The 21,278-nt window shown below is 55.0% G+C and overlaps 1 protein-coding gene across 9 annotated transcripts; it reads left to right on the forward strand.

The window, feature by feature from the left end:
* Positions 1–692: 692 nt before the first annotated feature.
* On the forward strand, positions 693–20,819 carry PDLIM7 (PDZ and LIM domain 7). 9 transcript variants are annotated; one of them, XM_027546835.1, is made up of 15 exons: positions 716–799; positions 1,339–1,488; positions 1,750–1,855; positions 5,427–5,578; positions 5,660–5,690; positions 6,183–6,301; positions 6,686–6,706; positions 6,963–7,099; positions 7,254–7,290; positions 8,231–8,292; positions 8,435–8,672; positions 10,070–10,250; positions 20,003–20,123; positions 20,210–20,325; positions 20,480–20,819. In XM_027546835.1, exons 3-15 carry the CDS (start codon positions 1,760–1,762, stop codon positions 20,564–20,566), a joined length of 1,398 nt encoding a protein of 465 aa, XP_027402636.1. In that variant the 5' UTR covers positions 716–799; positions 1,339–1,488; positions 1,750–1,759; the 3' UTR covers positions 20,567–20,819. The 9 variants fall into 9 exon arrangements, with proteins under 9 accessions (XP_027402635.1, XP_027402637.1, XP_027402639.1 ...); XM_027546834.1 differs by lacking the exon at positions 1,339–1,488 and having other exon boundaries at positions 693–799; XM_027546839.1 differs by lacking the exon at positions 6,183–6,301 and having other exon boundaries at positions 717–799.
* The last annotated feature ends 459 nt before the right edge of the window (positions 20,820–21,278 follow it).

Below are 21,278 nucleotides of genomic sequence, written 5' to 3' on the forward strand. Positions count from 1 at the left end.
CATAGCCCATCAGGATAGTCGGCACTTAGGTGGGGACGCTGGGCTGCTGGCCGCTGACTGCGAGGGGTCGGCGGTAAGAATAGGTCAGGATTGAGTAACGATTGGGGCCAGAGCCAAGGGTCCCTACACCTGTGTCGGCTGTCATTTTCTGCCTTCGGTGGAATGTTCTGCAAACTTAACTTCATGCTCCCCCTTGTCCTCCTCAACTAAGCCCACCTCGAGGTTCCCCACCCCCCGCCACCAACTCTCCACCAAATCCGTCCGATTTAGAAATTCTGGAGCCGCCGATGGATGTGCCTTACGGCAAACTGCCTATCTTCACGACGGCCCTGTGAAGCGAGTAGTATTATCCCATTTTTTCGAGTTGGAAACTAAGGTTCACAGACGATTCAGATCCAGATCTGTCTGGTTCCCAAGTAGACCTTCTTTTCCCTCCGCCAGCTGGAGGCGCAAAGGGCCAGGAAAGCGGAGTGTTAGGCTCGCAGACTAGGTGTCCAGCAGCCGAGACCCCGCCCATACTCCGTCCAGGCCCCGCCCCACCGACGGGACCAAGGAGGGCTGTGTCTTAGAGCCCAAAGCTAGATGGGACCTGATGATTGGGTGGGGCGGAAGGATTGGGTAGGGCTTCCCATTGCCCGGCGACCGCGACTTTTGAAGGGGGCGGGGCATCTGGCTCCGCCCCACTACGCGGGCTCAAAGCGGATGGCAGCCGCGGGGGCGGGGTCAGAACTCGGGCGGCGGATCCCAACGCGGCTCTTTGGAGCCTGCCGCGAAGCAGCGCCCCGGTGGGGCCCAGGAGGTACTTGGGACAGCGCGGGGCATCTCGGGCCGGACCAGGCGGGGGGCAGAGGCCTAATGGGGACCCCAGAGGGGGCTGGGGGTCGTAACCAGCTCTGCAGTTCCTCCGAAGGGCCGTCGCCCCTACTCCCGCCCCCGCCTTCCTGCGGCGAAGCCGGCAGCGGCGGGGCTGATTGGCGCCTGTGCCGCTTCCTGCGCCTGGGACTCGGCCAGTGCTTGGGGCCCAGGCGGGGGCCCAGGGGGAAACTGAGTCACGTTGGGATGGTAGCAGTCCTGTGTGGGAGGCACCACCCCACTGGGCTGCAGGATAAATCCTCTTCCTGGCCATGCTTTGGAGTCCCAGCCCCCACCATTCCCCCAGGGGCCGCGCCCCCGCCCAGAACCCAGTGCTCCCAGGGGTCCTGCCCTGGCTCTCAGTAGCTTCGACTGGGCTTGGAATGGCTAGGATTCGCTCCAGCCGCCTCCCTCCGCACCCCTCCCCCTCGCGGCCCAAGCCCCCGTGTTCTCTCCGAACAGTGTCAGTTTACACGCCTTATATAGTCCGAGCAGGCTCCAGCCGAGGCCTGCCTGTGGGGACCTGGGGGCGGGGGAGAGGAGCGCCGGCCCTGGACTGGCATTGCTGTCCAGACCAAGACTCAAGACTGGCTGGGAAGGAAGTCATGCCAAAGTAGTCCTGCTGTCCACTCCTGGGTGAGAGGAACCTTAACACTGGATGCGGGCTCCCTTCATCCCCCCGCCCCAGTCCTTTGGGGAAGGGGGGTTGCCCCTGTCTTTCCAAAGTCAGTCTGCCAGCTAGCAGCCCAGCCCGACCTAACAGGGTGCCTGCCTACCCTCCCCCTGGGTGTGCTCAACGTCTGCCAGTGCTTGCCTGGCACTAGTCCAAGGCTGGTGTCCAGAGTTGGGACTGCCTGTGCACCCACCGTGCATCACTCACCTTTTCTCTCCTCTCAGGAGCAGCACTATGGATTCCTTCAAGGTGGTGCTGGAGGGGCCAGCACCTTGGGGCTTCCGGCTGCAGGGGGGCAAGGACTTCAATGTACCCCTCTCCATCTCCCGGGTGAGCCTAGGTTGAGGGAAGGGTTCCCCTGGGGGTCCCTGGGTACTCAGATCTCCAGTGGGTGGCAGGAGGAGTCTGAGGAGGAATGAGCCGAGGTCATAGACCAGGAGGTGTCCAGGTCCAGAGCTGTGGGCATTTGCCACAAGGACTCCCAACTTGGTAGATACTGGGAAAGAAGCCCTCAGACTTCCACAGCACTACACTGCACCTTCTAGGCTCAGGAGTGTGCCCATTCTTCAGGAGGTGAGCCTGCGGTCTCCAAGAAGTGTCTATAAACTGCTTGAAGAGCAATGTTTGGTGCTAGGCCTCTCGGAGGGCACTCTGACTGCAGGAGCTCACTTCATCCTCATTGCCACCTAAGGAATAGCAACTACCACCCTGTTTATTCAAATGAGATAACTCAAGACTCATTGAAGGAACTCTTTCATCAGTTCCATGGCAAAGCAGGCATGGGGCTTCAAACACAGGGATGGCCTGCAGTTTTTGTGGGTGAATAAGGTGCTTCTCTCCAGCCCAGGTGAGGACTTTTATCCCATTCACTGGTTCCATCCAGGATGCAGTGGTCTTTGGGTCCCTAGGGCTCTGACTTCAACTCCCGAGAGCCTGTCCTGGTGAGGGTGGAGCTGGAGGCTGGCTCCTCCCTGTGGCAGGGGGATTGCCTTATAAGCCCAAGAATGCAGCCCCATGCTGGGATAGCCAACTGGTGGCTGGAGTCTGCAGAACTAAAGAAGGCTGGCCTAGGCCTGGAACCCTGAACCCCATCAGTGGGCCCCTCAGCCGATCACCAGGCTGTGGCTATGACTGTGGGATCAGTTGTGGGACACAGAGAACAAAGTGCCTGCCCTGAGAGGGTGAGGCCAGCCCTTGGGTTGGTGTCTCTTGACTGTAGTCTGGGGGTCAGGAGTGGGTGGGGACTTCCTGTCCCCATATCCGCTTGTCCAGAGAGGCCCATCCAGGCTCCTGGTGGGCAGCTATTGGCATGAAGCCCAGGGCAGGCACAGCCTGGAGGGGCCTAGAGAGCCCAGCTTGAGGGGGCCCCAAGGTAGAGTCTATTGTAGTTGGGCTTGGTGGCCAGGACCTGCAGGCATTCACTGTTCCCAGGGACCCTTCCGTGGGATTTCCTGGAAGCTGCTCTGCCAGCAAGGTAGCTAAGGGCACTGGTCTCCCTACTATTTACACCCAGCCTGTACAGAATACTCAAGCCTTGCCAGCCCTGGGAACTCATCCTATACTCTGCTTCCTGAGAAAGTGCTGGTCAGTGTGGCTGGAAGCTTGGCTGACCTCTGAGCCTCAGTTTCTTCATTGGTGGGGATGGCCAACAAAGCAGCCTAAGGGATGGACTTTCAGATGTGGCCTGTTGGGGGCACTCTGAGCTCGGGCTCTGTTGTCAGCAGCCCCAGCATGTGGGTGGGGTCACTGGCTGAGCCCAGCCCTGGAGTTGGACCTAGGCCCTGGTGGGTGGGAGTGAGGGTGGTCTTTGCAGAGCTGGGTTGGGCCCCCTCCCTCTCTCCTGACCCTAGCATGGAGGAGGAGAGGGAGGGGCTAGGGCTGGCTGGAGGCCCAGGCCTGGGAGATGAGGTAACGTCTGGGACTTGGGGGTTGGGCTGCTCAGTGGAGCCCTCAGGCTGACTCACCCCCTACTCTGTGTAGTGTCCAGCCCCCTGGCTTTTCCTCTCCTTGGTCCCTTGGGCCTCCTTGCTTTTCTCTGCAGACACACCCCACCCCCCATCCCCAGGTCTCTTCTGCTTCTGTCTCCACCTCTGACCACTCCTCTGTCCCTCCTGTGTCCTCCTGTCCTCATCCCAGAGAAGGAAGTAGTTGCCAGTTCCCCATCCCCTCTCTGGGAGCCAACAGCTCCAGCTCAACCTGAGACTCCCACCTCCATGGGCTTAGCCCACACTTCCCCAGAGCGAGCCGTGTGGGTAGGGAGTGGCCAGACCAGATTTCCCTTCTACTGACTCACTGTGACCTTGAGTAAGTCACTTCCCCTCAAGGGCATCACTCACCCATGCCCATTATAAGGGGTTGAATTGAACTAGAGGTAAGATAGGGGATCCAAGCCCCAAAGCCAGCTTGAGGGTCAGAGAATCTTTCCATTCAGAGGGCTGACCTCTGAGCCCCAGCTCTCAACAATTCCCTGGTGGCTCAGATGGTAAAGAATCCGCCTGCAATGCAGGAGACCTGGGTTCGATCCCTGGGTTGGGAAGACCTCCTGGAGAAGGAAATGACAACCCACTCCAGTATTCTTGCCTGCAGAATTTCATGGACAGAGAAGCTACAGTCCACGGGTTAACAAAAGAGTCAGACACAACTGAGGGACTAACACTTTCGCTTTACTTTTCTCAACAGAGGTGCCTTAATAGGGTGGAGCCTGAGCCTGCCTCTTGAGTTGCTAGCTAGGCAACTAGAAGCAAGTTACTTAACCTCTCTGTTTTCCCATGTATAAAATAGGTATATTCCCAGGCTGTCCTCCACAGGGTTTTTTGAGGATTCAGTATGTGGTAATACTAGGTACTCAATAAATGTAAACTGCTGTTAGTACTTAGCAAGTAAAGAAAAGGCCACCCAGCTGTCTTACCCTTCTAACTTCTGAAGCATGAGGTAGAGCCATCAAACCAAGCTCTCCCTTCTTGCCCTAGTGCCATCAGTCTCTGGGTCTGACCCCTCTGCCACCTCTCTGGAACCTCTTACCGCCTGAACTCAGATTCTGAGTGTCGGCCCACCGAGGAGCCTTATGGGGTCACAGGCAGCCTGTACTCCGCAAACCTCCCCAACTTGTGAAGTGTGGTTCTACCCCCCAGTAATTCCGCACAAGCCAGCTCAAGGCCAAGCGCGTTGCCAGATGGCCAGGCAGACCTGCGGGCTTAGACTTACCAACAGCAGTGCTACTTCTGCCTGTGTTGTTGCCACTAGGCTAGAGGGCTGGGAGGCCCAGTTGGGTTCTTCAGGGTCACCTGTATCCAGACCCTGGGAGACACCCCACCCTGGGCCATAAAACTGGTGCTTCCTAACCTTGAGAACAATTCTTTCTGCACTTGAGGTCTTCATAAGTAATTGGATTCTCTCACACCCTAGGCAGCCCATTCCTCTCTGTTTTCGCCAAAGCCCCCCACTTCCCAGAAGTCATCTTCATGGTTTCAGCTCATGCATATGCCACAAGCACACATGCACATTTCATGCCCACATGCACAGGCCAGAGGGCAGGTCTGGTGGGTGGAATGGCCTGGGCAAGAGGCCAGCAGGGGCCTCAAAAGCTTTGGTCGGAGTTGAGACACTTGGGTTTTAGCCTGAAGGTGGCTATGTGTTGATGTCAGCAGCTTCTGAAACGTGAGGAGGGTCCCTGGAGGTGAATGAATGTATAAGCGGAGTGTTTGAGGTGATGGTGAAGCTCAAGGGAGCCCCACCCCCTCCCAGATGGCTTTAGTATTCAACAGTAGTCCAGAAACACATTGAATGAAGAGACCCCTGGGTTCTGCGAGTGGGGCAGCTGAGGAAGGGCAGGGTTGGCTGCTGTTTGCCTGAGTTTGGTCTGCAGAGTCTTGGCCCTTCATGACCCTCCATCTCTCCATAGCTCACCCCTGGAGGTAAAGCTGCACAGGCTGGCGTGGCCGTGGGTGACTGGGTACTGAGTATTGATGGAGAGAACGCGGGGGGCCTCACACACATCGAAGCCCAGAACAAGATCCGTGCCTGCGGGGAGCGCCTTAGCCTTAGCCTCAGCAGGTAAGCCTGAGCTGAGCAGCCCCGGCAGGTGGGCGTGCCCTTGGGCGTGGCCCATCATCACCACTTCCCCTTCTCTTCTAGGGCTCAGCCTGCTCAGAGCAAACCGCAGAAGGTAGGGGATGGTCTTGGGATATGTGGGCAGCAGGCGGGGTGGGACTGGACATCCAAGCTCACCTGCCCTCCCTGGTGCAGCCTTGGTACCCGCCGCCCCCCCTCCCCCATCCCTGGCCGGGAGTAGAGGGTGGACGCCAGAGCTGGGGAGTCTGGGAACTGGGAGTTGGGCCAGGGACTGCCGCACGGTCAGAGCACCATGCATGTCTGCCTGTTGGTCCATCCGTCTGCCTGCCTGCCTCCTTCCCTCTCTCCGGCCGGCCTGTGCTGCAAGCTGCACTAGCCCACCCGCCCTCGGACTGCGTGGGCTGAGATCATTGCTCCCAAATGGGCCCCTTGAAACTTGAGTCGCCCCTCCCCGGAGCCTCAGGCCAGATGTGTGGGGGTAGGGCTGGAGCACCGCTGGCCTCTTCGTGCCAGGGGACGCCCCACTCTGGCCAGATCCCCTGCCGCCTCCCGCCCTGCCCGCCCTCCCCGCTCTGTCTCTGCCCAGGCCCTGGCCCCTGCCGCGGACCCCCCGCGGTACACCTTTGCACCCAGCGCCTCCCTCAACAAGACGGCCCGACCCTTCGGGGCGAACCCGCCCGCAGACAGCGCCCCGCAGCAGAATGGGTATGTCTGTCCTGCCCGTCCACGCCATGTCTCCACCACCGCACGCCCGCCGGCTGCCCGCTGCTGCTCTGCCTGTGCTGCGCCCCAGCCTGGCCGGAACCGTGCGACAGCGACCCCTGGTGGCTGGGGCGGGTACTGCAGGCACAGGGCCCCACCGAGGGTGTGGCTCCTGCCTTGGGCCGGCCCTCCTGGGGGCTGGGAGCAAGGCAGCGCGCCGACCCCTCCTCGGTGGTAGCCTGGGGTTGGGATTTGATGATGGCCGACTGAGCCCAGACACTCAGTGCAGCCTTCCCCCTGGCTATTCTGACCCCTTGCCATCTTTCTTCCTCCCCTTGTCTATCTCTTTGTGCCTTTATCTGTCCATCTGTCTTATTTCCTTCACAGGTGCAGACCCCTGACAAGTCAGTGAGCCCCCTCTGCCTGTCCCTCTCTTCCTTCCTTTTGGCACTCTGGGTGGTGGCCCCTCCCCACTCTGGCTGCCCTCCTTTCACCTTGGTTGCCCTCCTCCCCTCTCACTTCCCTGCCCCACCCCTCACCCAGCAGGGCCCTAGCCTTGCCCTGCCGTCCTCCCATCACTCTAGCCCACCTGTATCAAGTCCGGGGAGGGGCCGCCCCTGCTGCCCACCCCAGCATGAGGTTCTGAGCCACACCCTCCCCACAGACAGCCGCTCCGACCGCTGGTCCCAGATGCCAGCAAGCAGCGGCTGATGGAGGACACAGAGGACTGGCGGCCGAGGCCTGGGACAGGCCAGTCCCGTTCCTTCCGCATCCTCGCCCACCTCACAGGCACCGAGTTCAGTAAGTGCCAGCCCAGGGAAGGGCGGACTCTGCTCCTGGTCCCCAGCCCAGACCCGGGCTTAGCTGGAGCCTGGCTCTGGCACCCTCTACCAGGGCTCAGGGCTGGGGTGGCCTTCTGTCTGCTCTTGGTCAAAGTCTGCCTCTGCCCTCTCAGTGCAAGACCCGGATGAGGAGCACCTGAAGAAATCAAGGTAACAGGACATGCTGCAGCCCCTCCTTCTCATCTCCGGCCTCTCCCATTCCAGCCCTGTCTGCTCCTGGCCATCCCTAGCCAGGTTCATCCTTTCTCCTTCCTTCCTCTGGTCCTCCCTCCCTGCCTCCCTTCCGTCTCTCCTTCCTTCCACTTCCTCCTCCTTCTCTCTCTGCCCCTCAGGGAAAAGTATGTCCTGGAGCTGCAGAGCCCACGCTACACCCGCCTCCGGGACTGGCACCACCAGCGCTCTGCCCATGTGCTCAACGTGCAGTCGTAGCCTGGTCCTCGCCGGCCGGCTGCCCTCTCTGCCTCTTTCTTGCTGTTCCTCCGCCCCAGGGCACCTCCCCTTGGCGCCTCCAGCTTCTGCCTGCCTCACCCATCCCTTTTCTGCCCCTGGACTGAGCCTCCTGCTGGCCTGGCCCCAGCTGCCCTCCTGGCACAGGGCCTGGCTCCATCTGACACTGCTGCCTTCACTCTTTGCCCTGTGGTACTGCTGTCTGCCAGGTCTGTGCTGGCTTTTTGGGCATGAAAATAAACATTCTCAGCCTTGCTTTCTCTGCCTCTGTTCTCTATCTTTGTGGACTTGGTTTGCATTTGGGGTCAGGGGTGTTAGATGGTTCAGATCCAGTGTGGGCCCTGCCAGTATGGGTCTCAGTGGGTGGGGGTACCCACCAAAAGGGGCCCCTGCCATCAGAAGGACCCTCACGAGCAGCCCCAGAAGCGAGAGCCCTGCTTCACCTCCCAGCCCTGTGCGACAGACCAGCCAGCTGGAACCTGGCCAGGAGAAATTGCCCTACCCATCCATGCCCTGGGGGGACCTGGATCCTCTGCTGTCATGCACCCAGGCATCTCTCATGGGGCCAGCAGGACCAAGGTTGGGGGGTGGGGCCATGCCAGGAGCCTCGGCTGTGCAGGGCCTTGAATGACAGATCTTACAGCCAGGTGCCCAGGACGGAAGCCCCAACCCCAGCCTCAGCTACACCCCAGGAACCCTGGCCTGGTGAGAGAGCATGGACTTGGGGAAGGGTGGGTAACCACCAGAGGCATGGGGGGCGGGCCCCTCCAAGCTGCCCCGGGCTCTCCCCACTGTCCTGTGGTGTCCCCGGGTACCCCCATGGAGCCACTTTTCCTGGCCTTGGCAGGCCCTACCACCCCCAGTCCCACGAGCCGCCCACCCTGGGCGGTGGACCCTGCATTTGCTGAGCGCTACGCCCCAGACAAGACCAGCACGGTGCTGACCCGGCACACCCAGCCAGCCACACCCACGCCTATGCAGAACCGCACCTCCATCGTGCAGGCCGCCGCTGGAGGGGGCCATGGCGGGGGCGGTGGCAGCAACGGCAAGACTCCCGTGTGCCACCAGTGCCACAAGGTCATCCGGTGGGTGGCCCCGTTCCTTCCTACCCTGGTCTTTTCCTGAACCGGAACTCCAGCCCTGGTGTCTTTCTGACTGCTGCTCCTCCCGTCTATCTCCCTACTCATCTCAGCTGCCCCCTGCTCAGCCTCTCTCCAACATTTGCCCTGGTAAAATGGAGGGGGTGCCAACGACATAGCCAAGCTGCAGCCCTAGACTCGCTGCTCTCTGGGCTAGGAATGGCCTCCCTGCTCCCAGCCCCTCTGCCTTCCTCCTTCCTGCTCACTTGGTCTCTCTCTGCTAAGCCTTTTAAGTTCCTCCCCGTCTGCACTGCTCCCCAGGGCCTAGCCGAGTCCCACAGCCCCCAGAATCGGATCTGTGTCAGGCCCCAGAACCTTCCTAGTTCTCATCTGAGGCGCTGCCCTGCTCTCAACTCCTGTCAGCTCTTAAGCTCTGGAAAGCAACCCCTCGTTCAGACATCCCCATTTATCTGGGATGGCTGGGTCCCTCTCCAGCCTAGATGGAACAGGCCAGCGGAACAGAGTGGGCACCAGGCTCAGCTCAAGTGCCCACTGGTCTTCAGGGCTCACAGGTACTCCAGGCCTCCTGTCCCCCAGGACACCAACCCCTTGGGTTCAACTGATTAGGCTCATGTCAGCAGTCCTCACCCAGTGTCCCCGTCCTCCCTTTTCTGACACTACTCTTCTCCCTCACCTCCTGTCATCAAAACAGTGCAGCTTTTTAAAATATTTATTTGGCTGCATCTGATCTTAGTTGCAGCACATGGAATCTTAGTCACAATGCATGGGCTCTCTAGTTGTGGTACACGGGCTCAGTTGCCCTGAGGCATGTGGGATGTTAGTTCCCCAACTAGGGATTGAACCCGTGTCCCCTGCCTTGGGAGGCAAATTGTTAACCATTGCACCACCAGGGAAGTCCCACAGTAGAAAGCTTTGTCTTGCTGTTTGATCTTAGGCAAGTCACCATTCAAGCCTGTCTCTTCCCTTTTTGGAGAAGGCCATGGTACCGCACTCCAGTACTCTTGCCTGGAAAATCCCATGGACAGAGGAGCCTGGTGGGCTGCAGTCCATGGGGTTGCTAAGAGTCAGACATGACTGAGCGACTTCACTTTCACTTTTCATTTTGATGCATTGGAGGAGAAAATGGCAACCCACTCCAGTGTTCTTGCCTGGAGTGGGATGGGGGAGCCTGGTGGGCTGCAGTCTATGGGGTTGCACAGAGTCGGACACGACTGAAGCGACTTAGCAGCAGCAGCAGCAGCTTCCCTGTTTGGAAATGAAGAGAATGAATGTTCTCGTCAAGGTTTCATAATGGGTGTGGGGTAAACACTATGGGGTGTTGGCCATGAACCCCAACTTCATTTGCACTCACTCCTGCTCATTGCCCTCGCTTTCCCCTGCAGGGGTCGCTACCTGGTGGCGCTGGGCCGTGCATACCACCCTGAGGAGTTTGTGTGCAGCCAGTGTGGGAAGGTTCTGGAAGAGGGTGGCTTCTTCGAGGAGAAGGGGGCCATCTTCTGCCCACCCTGCTACGATGTGCGCTATGCACCCAGTTGTGCCAAGTGCAAGAAGAAGATCACTGGCGTGAGTGGGGCTGGCAGCTGGCGGGGGACTAGGAAGGCAAGCCTGACTCTTCAGCATTGAGGAGTGCTGAGCAGCTCCTGGGCTGGGACCCCGTTGGAACCTTACCAGCCTCACAATCGGGCTACTACATCGACCTTACTTTACATTAGCCAGGATTGTCTGAACAGGTGACCTAAATCCTAACTCTAAAGGGCTCAAGCAGGAGAGATTTGGTGCCAGTAGTCAGAAAGGCTGAGGGTTGCTAACATCTGGCCCAGTTGAATGCAGATCCAGGTCTTCAGGAGTCTTCCTTCCACTTGCCTCTGGTTTCATCTGTGTTGGCTTTGTTCCCAGCATGCTTTTCCATAGAAAGTGGCAAAGATGCTGCTACATCAGTGGCTCCAGGGTTACATCTCCCCAGGTTAGCATCACAGAGAGAAAGAAAGCACCTCTGTGCCAGCTGATGCATCGAGTCCCAGTGCTGATGCTCGTTGGCCTGGCTTGCTTCACATGCCCATCTCTGAATCAAGCCCTGTGACTCTAGTTGGTCAGGCCTGGGTGATACCCACCTCTGGAACGGGATCTGGTGGCCTTGCCTGAACCACCGGACTGGTTCCTTGAAAATAAAACCTAGGTGACATTACCCCAAGAGAGGAGGTAAGTGCTAGTCAGGCCGAAACAAGAGATGGCTACTGTGTTAGGATTGCATTCAGCTTCAGTAATAGAAAAAACTCCAGTATAGAGATTGAAACAGAAGGGGTAATATTTACTTCAATTACAAGAATGCCAGGGGTAGAACAGCTCATGGATGGCTTTCGGCTTTTCCTGTGTTTTAGTTCTGAAATCCTTAGCCTGTAGGCCTTTGTCCTCAAGCTTATTGTATCATGGTTGCCAGATGACTGCTCAAGCCCCAGGCTCACATTCTTGTTGCAGGTGGGAAGAAGAGGGAAGGAGCAGGCATCTTCTTTTAATAAGGTTTTGCCTTTTGACTCTGGAAGAAAAACCAGGAACTTGCATCTTTATCTCAGTTGTTGGAATTGTTATTGTATGAGCACCTGGGCGAGTGAGGAAAGCTGGCAAATCCAGTATTTTAGCTACTGTTCTCTATAAGAGAGGAAGGCAAAAGGGGGTTGTGACTGGCTTTTGAGAGGCTAATGCAGTCTGCTGCCCTGAATTCGAATGCGTATGAAAAACGAGTCTCTAAAGATAGGCTTGAAGGACACAGAACTATTGATTTGCAAAGGCAGAAATTTAGGTTCAAAAACTTGTGATTCAAAATCTTATTCTTGGTAATACCCTGGTGGTCCAGTGGCTAAGATTCTGTGTTCCCAATGCAAGGGGCCTGGGTTCGATTTCTGGTCAGGGAACTAGATCTCCTGTGCCACAACTAAGACCCCATGCAGCCAAATAAATAATATATATATTAAAAATCTAGTCTTAAAAAAAGTCCTGTTCTTTCTACTGAGTTTAAATATGCAGCAGAGCCTGGCCTGGTCTCCTGCAGGGCAACCTAGCTGCCACCTGGAGCTGGGCTTGGGACTTGGGTCAGCACATGTTATGGGCCGAGAGTGATGCCCTATCTACCATCTCCCATTCATTGTGGACAGTGTGCCCCACATTGGGAATACCCTGTGAAGAGACAGGCATGGTCCTGCCCCCAGGAACTCACACAGAGGAAGGGGACTCCAAGCATGTCGAGGGTGAGCAGCCTAAGGAAAGAAGAGTGTAACAGGCAGGGTGACAAATTGAGGGAGGTTTCAGCTGTGCCTGTGTGGAAACTGAAGTGCAGAGAGAGGCAGAAACTGCCCAAGGCTGCAGAGCATGGGGGCCAAACCAGAGCAGCAACAAGCGCTGCGGACTTCCAGCACTCCCTACTTTTGGATCCATGGGCAGAGCTTCCAGATGTGGCCAGACAGCTCTGTGCATGAATGTGTGCTAAGTCACTTCAGTCGTGTCTGACTCTGTGACCCTATGGGCTGTAGCCCACCAGGCTCCTCTGTCCATGGAGACTCTCCAGGCAAGAATACTGAAGTGGATGGCCATCCCCTCCTGCAGGGGATTTTCCCAACCCAGGGACTGAAACTGGGTCTCCTACATCTCCTGCATTGGCAGGAGGGTTCTTTACTACTAGCACCACCTGGGAAGCCCAGAGAGCTCCGTAGTAATGGTCATATTAGTGATAATTGCCTTGACGACGAGTGACAGAAAAAATAATGACAGCTGTTTCTCACCTAAGGAAGTCGAGAGGTGGGCAGTTTGGGACACGCAGGCAGATCCAGGCTCCTGTATCTTGTTTCTCCGACATCTTAGCATTGACTTACTTACCATTCATAGTCCAAGATACCTCTTGAGCTTCAGGCAAAATTTCCATGCTGCAATCGGCTTCCTATTCAGTTGCTCAGTAGTGTCAAACTCTTTACGACCCCACGGACTACAGCACACCAGGTTTTCCTATCCTTCACTATCTCCCAGAGTTTGCTCAGACTCATGTTCATTGAGTTGGTGATGCCATCCAACCATCTCATCCTCTGTTGTCTGCTTCTCTTCCTGCCTTCAATCTTTCTGAGCATCGAGGTCTTTTCCAGTGAGTCAGCTCTTCATATCAGGTGGCCAGAGTATTGGAGCTTCAGCCTTAGCATCAGTCCTTCCAATGAATATTCAAGGTTGATTTCCTTTAGGATTGACTGGTTTGATCTCCTTGCTGTCCAGGGGATTCTCAAGAATCTTCTCCAGCACTACAGTTCAAAAGCATCTTTCTTTAGCATTTAGCCTTCTTTATGGTCTAACTCTTACACCTGAACATGACTACTGGAAAACTATAGCTTTGATTATACAGACCTTTGTCAGGAAAGTGATGTCTCTGCTTTTTAATATGCTGTCTAGGTTCATCATAGCTTTTCTACCAAGGAACAAGCATCTGTCTTTTAACAAGCACCTGGCTGCAGTCCCTGTCCACAGTAATTCTGGAGCCAGGGAAATAAAGTCTCTCACTGTTTCCATTTTTTCCCAGTCTATTTGCCATGAAATGATGGGACCACATGCCATGATCTTAGTTTTTTGAATGTTGAGTTTTAAGCCAGCTTTTTCACTTTCCTCTTTCTCCTTCATCAAGAGGCTCTTTAATTCCTCCTTGCTTTCTGCCATTAGGGTGGTATCATCTGTATATCTCAAGTTGTTGATATTTCTCCCAGCAAGCTTGATTTCGGCTTGTGGTTTATCCAGTCCGGTATTTTGCATCATGTACTCTGCATATAAGTTAAATAAGCAAGGTGACAATATACAACCTTAACATACTCCTTTCCTAATTTTGAGCCAGTCCATTGTTCCATGTATGGTTCTAAATGTTGCTTCTTGACCTGCATACAGATTTCTCAGCAGGCAGGTCAGGTGGTCTGGTATTCCCATCTCTTTGAGAATTTTCCACAGTTTGTTGTGATTCACAGTCAAAGGCTTTAGTCAATGAAGCAGTAGATGTCTTTCTGGAATTTTCTTGCTTTTTCTATGATCCAACAGATATTGGCAATTTGATCACTGGTTCCTCTACTTTTCTAAATCCACCTTGTACATCTGGAAGTTCTTGGTTCACATACTGTTGAAGCCTAGCTTGAAGGATTTTGAGCATTGTCTTGCTAGCATGTGAAATGAGCACAATTATGTGGTAGTTTGAACATTCTTTGGCATTGCCCTTCTTTGAGATTGGAATGAAAACTGACCTTTTCCAGTCCTCTGGTCACTGCTGCATTTCCCAAATTTGCTGACATATTGAGTGCAGCACTTCAATAGCATCATCTTTTAGGATTTGAAATAGCTCAGCTGGAATTCCATTACCTCCATTAGCTTTGTGCATAGTAATGCTTCCTAAGGCCTACTTGACTATACTCCAGGATGCCTGCCTCTAGGTAAGTGACCACACCATCATGGTTATCCAAGTCATTAAAACCTTTTTTGTACAGTTTGTGTATTCTTGCCATCTCTTCTTAATCTCTTCTGCTTCTGTTAGGTCCTTGCCATTTCTGTCCTTTATTGAGCCCATCTTCACATGAAATATTCCCTTGGTATCCCTTAATTTTCTTGAAGAGATTTCTAGTCTTTCCCATTCTATTGTTTTCCTCTATTTCTTTGCATTATTCACTTAAGAAGACATTCTTATCTCTTCCTGCTATTTGGAACTCTGCATTCAGTTGGGTATATTTTTCTCCTTTGCCTTTCGCTTCACTTCTTTTCTCAGCAAGAAATTGGAAAAGGAAGAAGGAGTGGAAGGTTCTTGGGAGCCATCTTTAGAAGATAAGTTCAATTCAGTCGCTCAGTCGTGTCTAACTCTTTGTGACTCCATAGACTACAGCATGCCAGAGAAGGACAGGGAGCTGTCCTTCAACTCCCGGAGCTTGCTCAAACCCATGTCCATCAAGTCGCTGATGCCATCCAACCATCTCATTCTCTGTCATCCCCTTCTCCTCCTGGCTTCAATCTTTCCCAGCATCAGGGTCTTTTCAAATGAGTCAGTTCTTCACATCAGGTGGCCAAAGTATTGGAGTTTCAGCTTCAGCAATGAATATTCAGGACTGATTTCCTTTTGGATTGGGCTGTGGGTGCCATCCAGCCCTTCTGCTTCCATCCCATAGCCCGGAACTCAGTCACATGACATTACTGAGCTGCAAGGGAGGCTGGGAAATGTCTCTTTGGTACAGCTATGTGCCCAGCAAAAAGTGAGGATTCCATCAATAGACTAGAAGGGGAGAAAGGATATTATCACAGTTTTGTGTTGTGGGTCACTTTCTATGTGTGGGCATCCAGCTTCACAATTATACTATGAAGTCAGTTTGATTATTCTCATCTTACAGATGAGGAAATTTTGCCCAAGATTACAGTCATTTCCCCACCAGCCTAATCGATCCTGTGTTGGACTGTTCTATCAGAATGGGCTGGAACCCAGGACTTTTCTTTTTTAAATTTTATTTATTGATTCATTTGTGGCTGCACTAGGTCTTCATTGCTGTGCAGGCTTTTCTCTATTTGCAGCAAGCGGGGGCTACTCTCTGGTTGCGGTGTACGAGCTTCCCATTGAGGTGGCTCCTCTTGTTGTGGAGCACAGGCTCACTAGTTGTGGCACACGGGCTTAGTTGGCCCATGGCATGTGGGATCTTCCCTGAGCAGGGATTGAACCAGTATCCCCTGCATTGGCAGACAGACTCTTAACCCCTGGACCACCAGGGAAGTCCCCCCAGGACCTTTCTTAAGCTGGCATCTGGATTTGCTTCCCACAGATCAAGGCCCTTAGGTTCTGTTCACTGACAGCCCCGCCTACATTACATCACACTCTCGTCCTGCCCTGCCCCAGTTCTAGGTGGACAAAGTTAATGCCCAGGCTGCAGATACCGAGGCAAGGCTCACAGAGCCTGACTAGCTCCTGGGTCCTAGAGTATGCCCAGAATAAGGTGGCAAGCCTTGCTCCTGCCCCAGCCCAGTGGTTCCACATATGGCCCAGGGGTACTCAGCTTCCCCTCTTGCAGGGGCTGCGAGGGGGCTGACAGACCACACCCTCTAGCGGGGTCAGTGAGGAGTGTGTGCGGGGTGATGGGCAGGAACCTAACTGTCTCACTTTACCATGGGCTTCAGGCTCTTAGAGCTCAGAGCATGGGGAAACACAGGACCATCTGGTTGATTCAGCAGACTTGGAGGGGAACTCTGGGGGATGGGATGGACACATTAGAGGGGACGTGTCCTAGTCTGGGGACCCTCTGGAAGACTGTTGTCAAGCCTCGCTACTCACCACCAGCCCCCGTCACTCTGGGGCTTCAGCGACACAGGCAGCTCCATCTTTTCAATGCAATGTTTCCTTCACCGCGGGCCTTTGCATGGGCTGTACTCTGATAGAAATACCCATTAGCACTCTCTTTACCTCATTCCTTCTCATCTGGGATTCAAATAACACTTCCTCAGGGGCACTTTCCCTGATACCCACCCTCCCACCTGGCCAGGCTCCCCACTGTTTGCTACTGCCCTCCAATCCTTTTGTCCCATCTCTTCTCCAGTGTGAAATTCATGGGCTGGGACCAGGGCTCTTTTGCTCATGTGTAATGCTGTATCTCATATATAGGAAGGGCTTCCCTGGTGGCTCAGTTGGTAAAGAGTCTACATGCAATGTGTGAGACCTGAGTTTGATCCCTGGGTCAGGAAGATTCCCTGGAGGAGGCCATGACAACCCACTCCAGTATTCTTGCCTGGAGAATTCTATGGACAGAGGAGCCTGGCAGGCTACAGTCCATGGGGTCGCAAAGAGTCGGACATGACCGAGAGACTAACACACTAACACATGTATAGAAAGTGGTCACTTAACACCTTAAGGAGTGAATGGAAGCGGCCTCTAAGCTGAACTTATCATCAGTAGGAATTAGCTTGGACGAGGGTCAGGAGAGAATGTTCCAAGCAGAGGGAACAGCTTGTGTCACAAGGCAACGCCTGGGGAGGGTGTGAGACAAGGTGGAATTGAGGGCAGGGGCCACGGTAGGGGTTCCGGAGCTGGGGACTGCTGAGGTCAGATGTGCCTCATCGCGCTTCCCCTGGGACGGGGGAGACAACTTGAGGAGGGGAACGGAACCGCTAGGCCGAGGTTAGGGTGATGGGACGGGAGGGGCAGACAGATGTCGGAAGCTTTGGGCATAAGGTGGATATGGAGAACTGGCTCAGATACCTGCCTCCCTGTCCACATGCCCACTGGGCCCAGCTCTGGGCTCCCCATGCTCCTGCCGAGACCCTGTCCTGTTGGCCCACAGCCAAGTTCCTTCCCCCAGCCCTCATCTGGGACAGATCACTTTCTCTGGACCTTGCTAAAATGGGAGTGGCAGTAACTTCCTGGCCAGGCTGGTTGTGAGGTATATGTGAGAAATGACAGATTTTTGGGGGACTGTGCCACACACCTTGTGGGATTTTAGTTCCCCAACCACGGATTGAACCTGCACCTTCAGCAGTGAGCAGTGAATCCTAACAACTGGGCCACCAGGGAATTCCCTTGACAGTTTGTATAGCGGGCAACGGACAAGCCAGCTGAGAGCCAGGGGTGCCCCATACTTATGTCTTGCTTTGTCCACACTGTTTCTTTACTTATTATTATTGTTTTAAATAGTTTCTATTTAAAATTTATTTGTTTATTTGTTTTTGGCTCTGCTGGGTCTTCGTTGCGGCACAAGAGCCTTCTCCAGTTGCTGTAAGCAGGGGCTACTCTTCGTTGAGGTGCATGGGCCTCTCACTATGTTTCTCTTGCTGCAGAGCATGGGCCCTGGGGCACAGTCTCAGTAGTTGGCGGCATGGCGGCATATGGGTCTGGCTACCTCTGCAGCATGTGGAATTTTCCCTGACCAGGGATTGAACCTGTGTCTCCTGCATTGGCAGGTGGATTCTTAACCACTGGACCACCAGGGAAGTCTTTTTTTCAAGACTTGTTTTTATTTATTTTTGGCTGCTCTGGGTCTTCATTGCTGTGCACTGGCTTTCTTTAGTTGCGGCGAGTGGGGGCTGCTCTCTAGCTGTGGTTTCTTGTTGCAGTTCTTCTCCTGTGGTGGCACACGGGCTCTAGGGCACGCAGGCTTCAGTGGTTGCAGCTTGAGGGCTCAGTAATTGTGGTGCACAGTTTTGGTTGTCCCTCGGTGTATGGGATCTTCCTGGACCAGGGATCGAACTCGTGTCCTCTGCATTGGCAGGCAGGCTCCTAACCAGAGAAGCCTCCGTTTCATTTTTAAAGTAACAGCCAATTTTGAAAAATTGGATTTGACTTTAACACCTGGATTTCAACCTGAGCCTTATAGGCATTCCTGAATGAAGCGGTCAGCACCCCGCCCTGCACACGCAACACGTGCTCTCCCATGACACAGTCCCCGCCTTGCCCCACTGTGTCTGCCACCTAGCCTTGGCAGGCACCGGGTCTGGGACCCCTGGCCTCAGATGTGGGACCATCCTTACGGCAACCCGGCAAAGCTGGGATCAGGTTCCCAGTTCAACAGTGAAGGAGCCAAGTGTCATGAGGAGGTAAAGCTGTTGGGCAAGCCACCCAGCTAAGATCTGGCTGAACCTACGATCTGACATCCCTTAGGGCTCCACACTGCCTTCTGCCTGCTCCAGGCATGAGTGCTGCTCACCTGGTTGGCCCCAGGGAGAGCTCAGCCCACCTGTGGCCTCTGCTCTGTCAGGCCTCCAATAGAGCAGGTTAACTTAGCTCACAAGCACTTATGATGCCTACCCATGGGCCAGGCACTGTTGGGATATACCAGCTAACAGAAACGTGAATAGTTCATGCCCTCTGGGACCTCATACTAGATCGGGAAGAAGGCGATAGAGAGCAGACAATAAGCAAGAGACGCAAGAGGTAAATTACCTGGTGGTATACTAGTATGGGGGGCTTCCCTAATGGTTCAGATGGTAAAGAATCCGCCTGCAGTGCAGAGACCCAGGTTCGCATGGGTCAGGGAGATCCCCTGGAGAAGGGAATGTCAACCCACTCCAGTATCCTTGCCTGGAGAATTCCATGGACAGAGGAGCCTGGCGGGCTACAGTCCATGGGGTTGCAAAGAGTCAGACATGACTGACTGGCTAACACAAACACATGTTAGTACGGGAAGAAATGCAGAGTTCAAGCTATTGGAAGCATGGCTTTGGGAAAGGGGGTTGGCATATGAGCTGATCGTGTCAGCGTGGGCCTTAAGGAGAAAGTGACCTTTGGGCAAAATCTTGAAGAGGGTGAGGGCTGAGCCTAGCAGATATCTGGGCCAAGCAGTCCAGGTAGAGGGGGCAGCTGGTGGGAAGCCCTAAGACGGTATGCCCGGTGCATCAACCATGGACAGGAGGCCACGTGGCGGGAGCAGAGGGACGGAAGTCAGTCTTGCTGGCCTCTGGGCCTTTCCCCGGGCTTTGCCCTTTGCTTAGAGCAGTGTGGACTAGGCAGGGTTTCAAGCAGAGGAGAAACTAGCCGAGCACAGGTTGATATCAGGCTGTCAGGGGCAGAGGAAGGAGCACAGAAGCCAGTTTTGTGCACTCATACAGGTCAAAGGTTCCTAAGGCTCACATTCCACATCAGGGAGGCTGTGAGAAGTGGCCAGTATCTGGATGTATTTTGAAGGAGAGCCCAGCCAGACTTTGGTGTGGACCTGAAATAAGGGACAAAGCAAGGAATTTGGCCCGTGCAGATGGAGTCACCATCCACTGAGACACGCTGTGGGAATGTGCAAGGGGGAGTGTGTGGAGATTGGGAGCAGAACTTCAGATGTAGCCTAGTGAACAGCCACCAGTTGGTAGCTCAGCTGGCAAAGACTCCTCCTGCAATGCAGGAGATCCCAGTTCGATTCCTGGGTTGGGAAGATCACCTGGAGAAGAGATAGGCTCTCCACTCCAGTATTCATGGGCTTCCCTGGCGGCTCAGATGGTAAAGAATCCGCCTGCAATGAGGGAGACCTAGGTTTGATCCCTGGGTCGGGAAGATCCCCTGGAGGAGGGCATGGCAACCCACTCCAATATTCTTGCCTGGAGAATCCCATGGACAGAGGAGCCTGGTGGGCTACAGTCCATGTAGTCGCAAAGAGTTGGACACAACTGAGTGACTAAGCACAGCACAGCACAGTGGATGTCCCCAGGGATGCCTTGGGGTTGGAAAGAGAAAGTGGGAGCAGTGGGTGTGCAGATCAAACATTTATCTGGAAAGAAAGGGGGCCCCAGCCAGCCTGCCTCTGTCCCGGGCTCTGGAGAGGAGGGTGCCAAGCTGCCAAGCGCCTGTTGCTTCCTCTCAGGAGGTCATGCACGCCCTGAAGACGACCTGGCACGTGCATTGCTTCACCTGCGCAGCCTGCAAGGCGCCCATTCGGAACAGGGCCTTCTATATGGAGGAGGGGGCCCCCTACTGCGAGCCAGGTATGGCTGGGACGGCTGAGAGGGCGGGCTGTGGGCAGGGGGGAACCCAAGTCCCCCCGCCACTTTGCTTCTCTCTGCGTCTCCAGACTATGAGAAGATGTTTGGCACAAAATGCCGAGGCTGTGACTTCAAGATCGATGCTGGGGACCGCTTCCTGGAGGCACTGGGCTTTAGCTGGCATGACACATGCTTTGTGTGCGCAGTGAGTACCCCTCTTCAGACCCAGGCCCTGTCCCCAGAGCCCTGTGTTCTTCACCTGCCTCCCTCCCACCCCTGCCTCTGGGATTCCTAAGAGGTTGGGAAGGGCCCTCTCCTGCTACCCCCACCCCTCGTAACTGCACCTTGGCCGTTCCCAGATATGTCAGATCAACCTGGAAGGAAAGACTTTCTACTCCAAGAAGGACAAGCCCCTTTGCAAGAGCCATGCCTTCTCCCATGTGTGAGCCCCTCCCACCCACTGCTGCCCACCCCAGCCTACCCAACCTGAGGGGTTTGCTGATTCTGGAACCATCACTCCAGATTTCTGGGTAGGGCTAGCAAAAGTTGCCCTGACCCCGACTCCTGGCCCGAGCCTGGGGTCCCCCGGGCCCCACCCCCTTCACCTCCCCTACTCCCTCCACCACCTTCGCACACTGGTGCTGGCCACACCGGCCCCTGCTCACGTCCAGTGCTACAATAAATCTGTCTCCAGCTGTGTCTGGTGTGTGCTTGCCCCGTGCATCAAGAAAGATGTGATCTGAGGCCTGTAGCAGGGTGGAGATTAAATTCTCCAGGGCTGACTGTCCTGGTGGACCCGTGATGGGGACAGGGAGGACTCATGGTCAGCAGGAGGAGGCAAAGGGGAATCTCACGTGTTGGGCCCAGGACCCACAGAAGTTGGAGGTGCCTGGTCTGGCTTGGCTTGGCAGTCAAGAGAAGAGGAGTTGGAGGGCATCCTCAGGGGTGTAATGTGGAAAATGGTACACCCAAGTGAGGGTCCAGAGGGGCTGCTGCCATCCTATGCTGCAGGCAAAGAAAGGGGCTGGAGAAGGCAGCCCCCCAGTCCTGGAAATGCCAGCATGCCTGGAAGTGCCAGGATGAGGAGCTGGGACTGCTTCCTGAGGGCACGGTGGGGAGAGCCAGGCACAGAATGTTCAGATCTGTGTTGTAGAAAGA

Source organism: Bos indicus x Bos taurus, chromosome 7, assembly GCF_003369695.1.
Source record: "Bos indicus x Bos taurus breed Angus x Brahman F1 hybrid chromosome 7, Bos_hybrid_MaternalHap_v2.0, whole genome shotgun sequence".
NCBI classification, from domain to species: domain Eukaryota; kingdom Metazoa; phylum Chordata; class Mammalia; order Artiodactyla; family Bovidae; genus Bos; species Bos indicus x Bos taurus.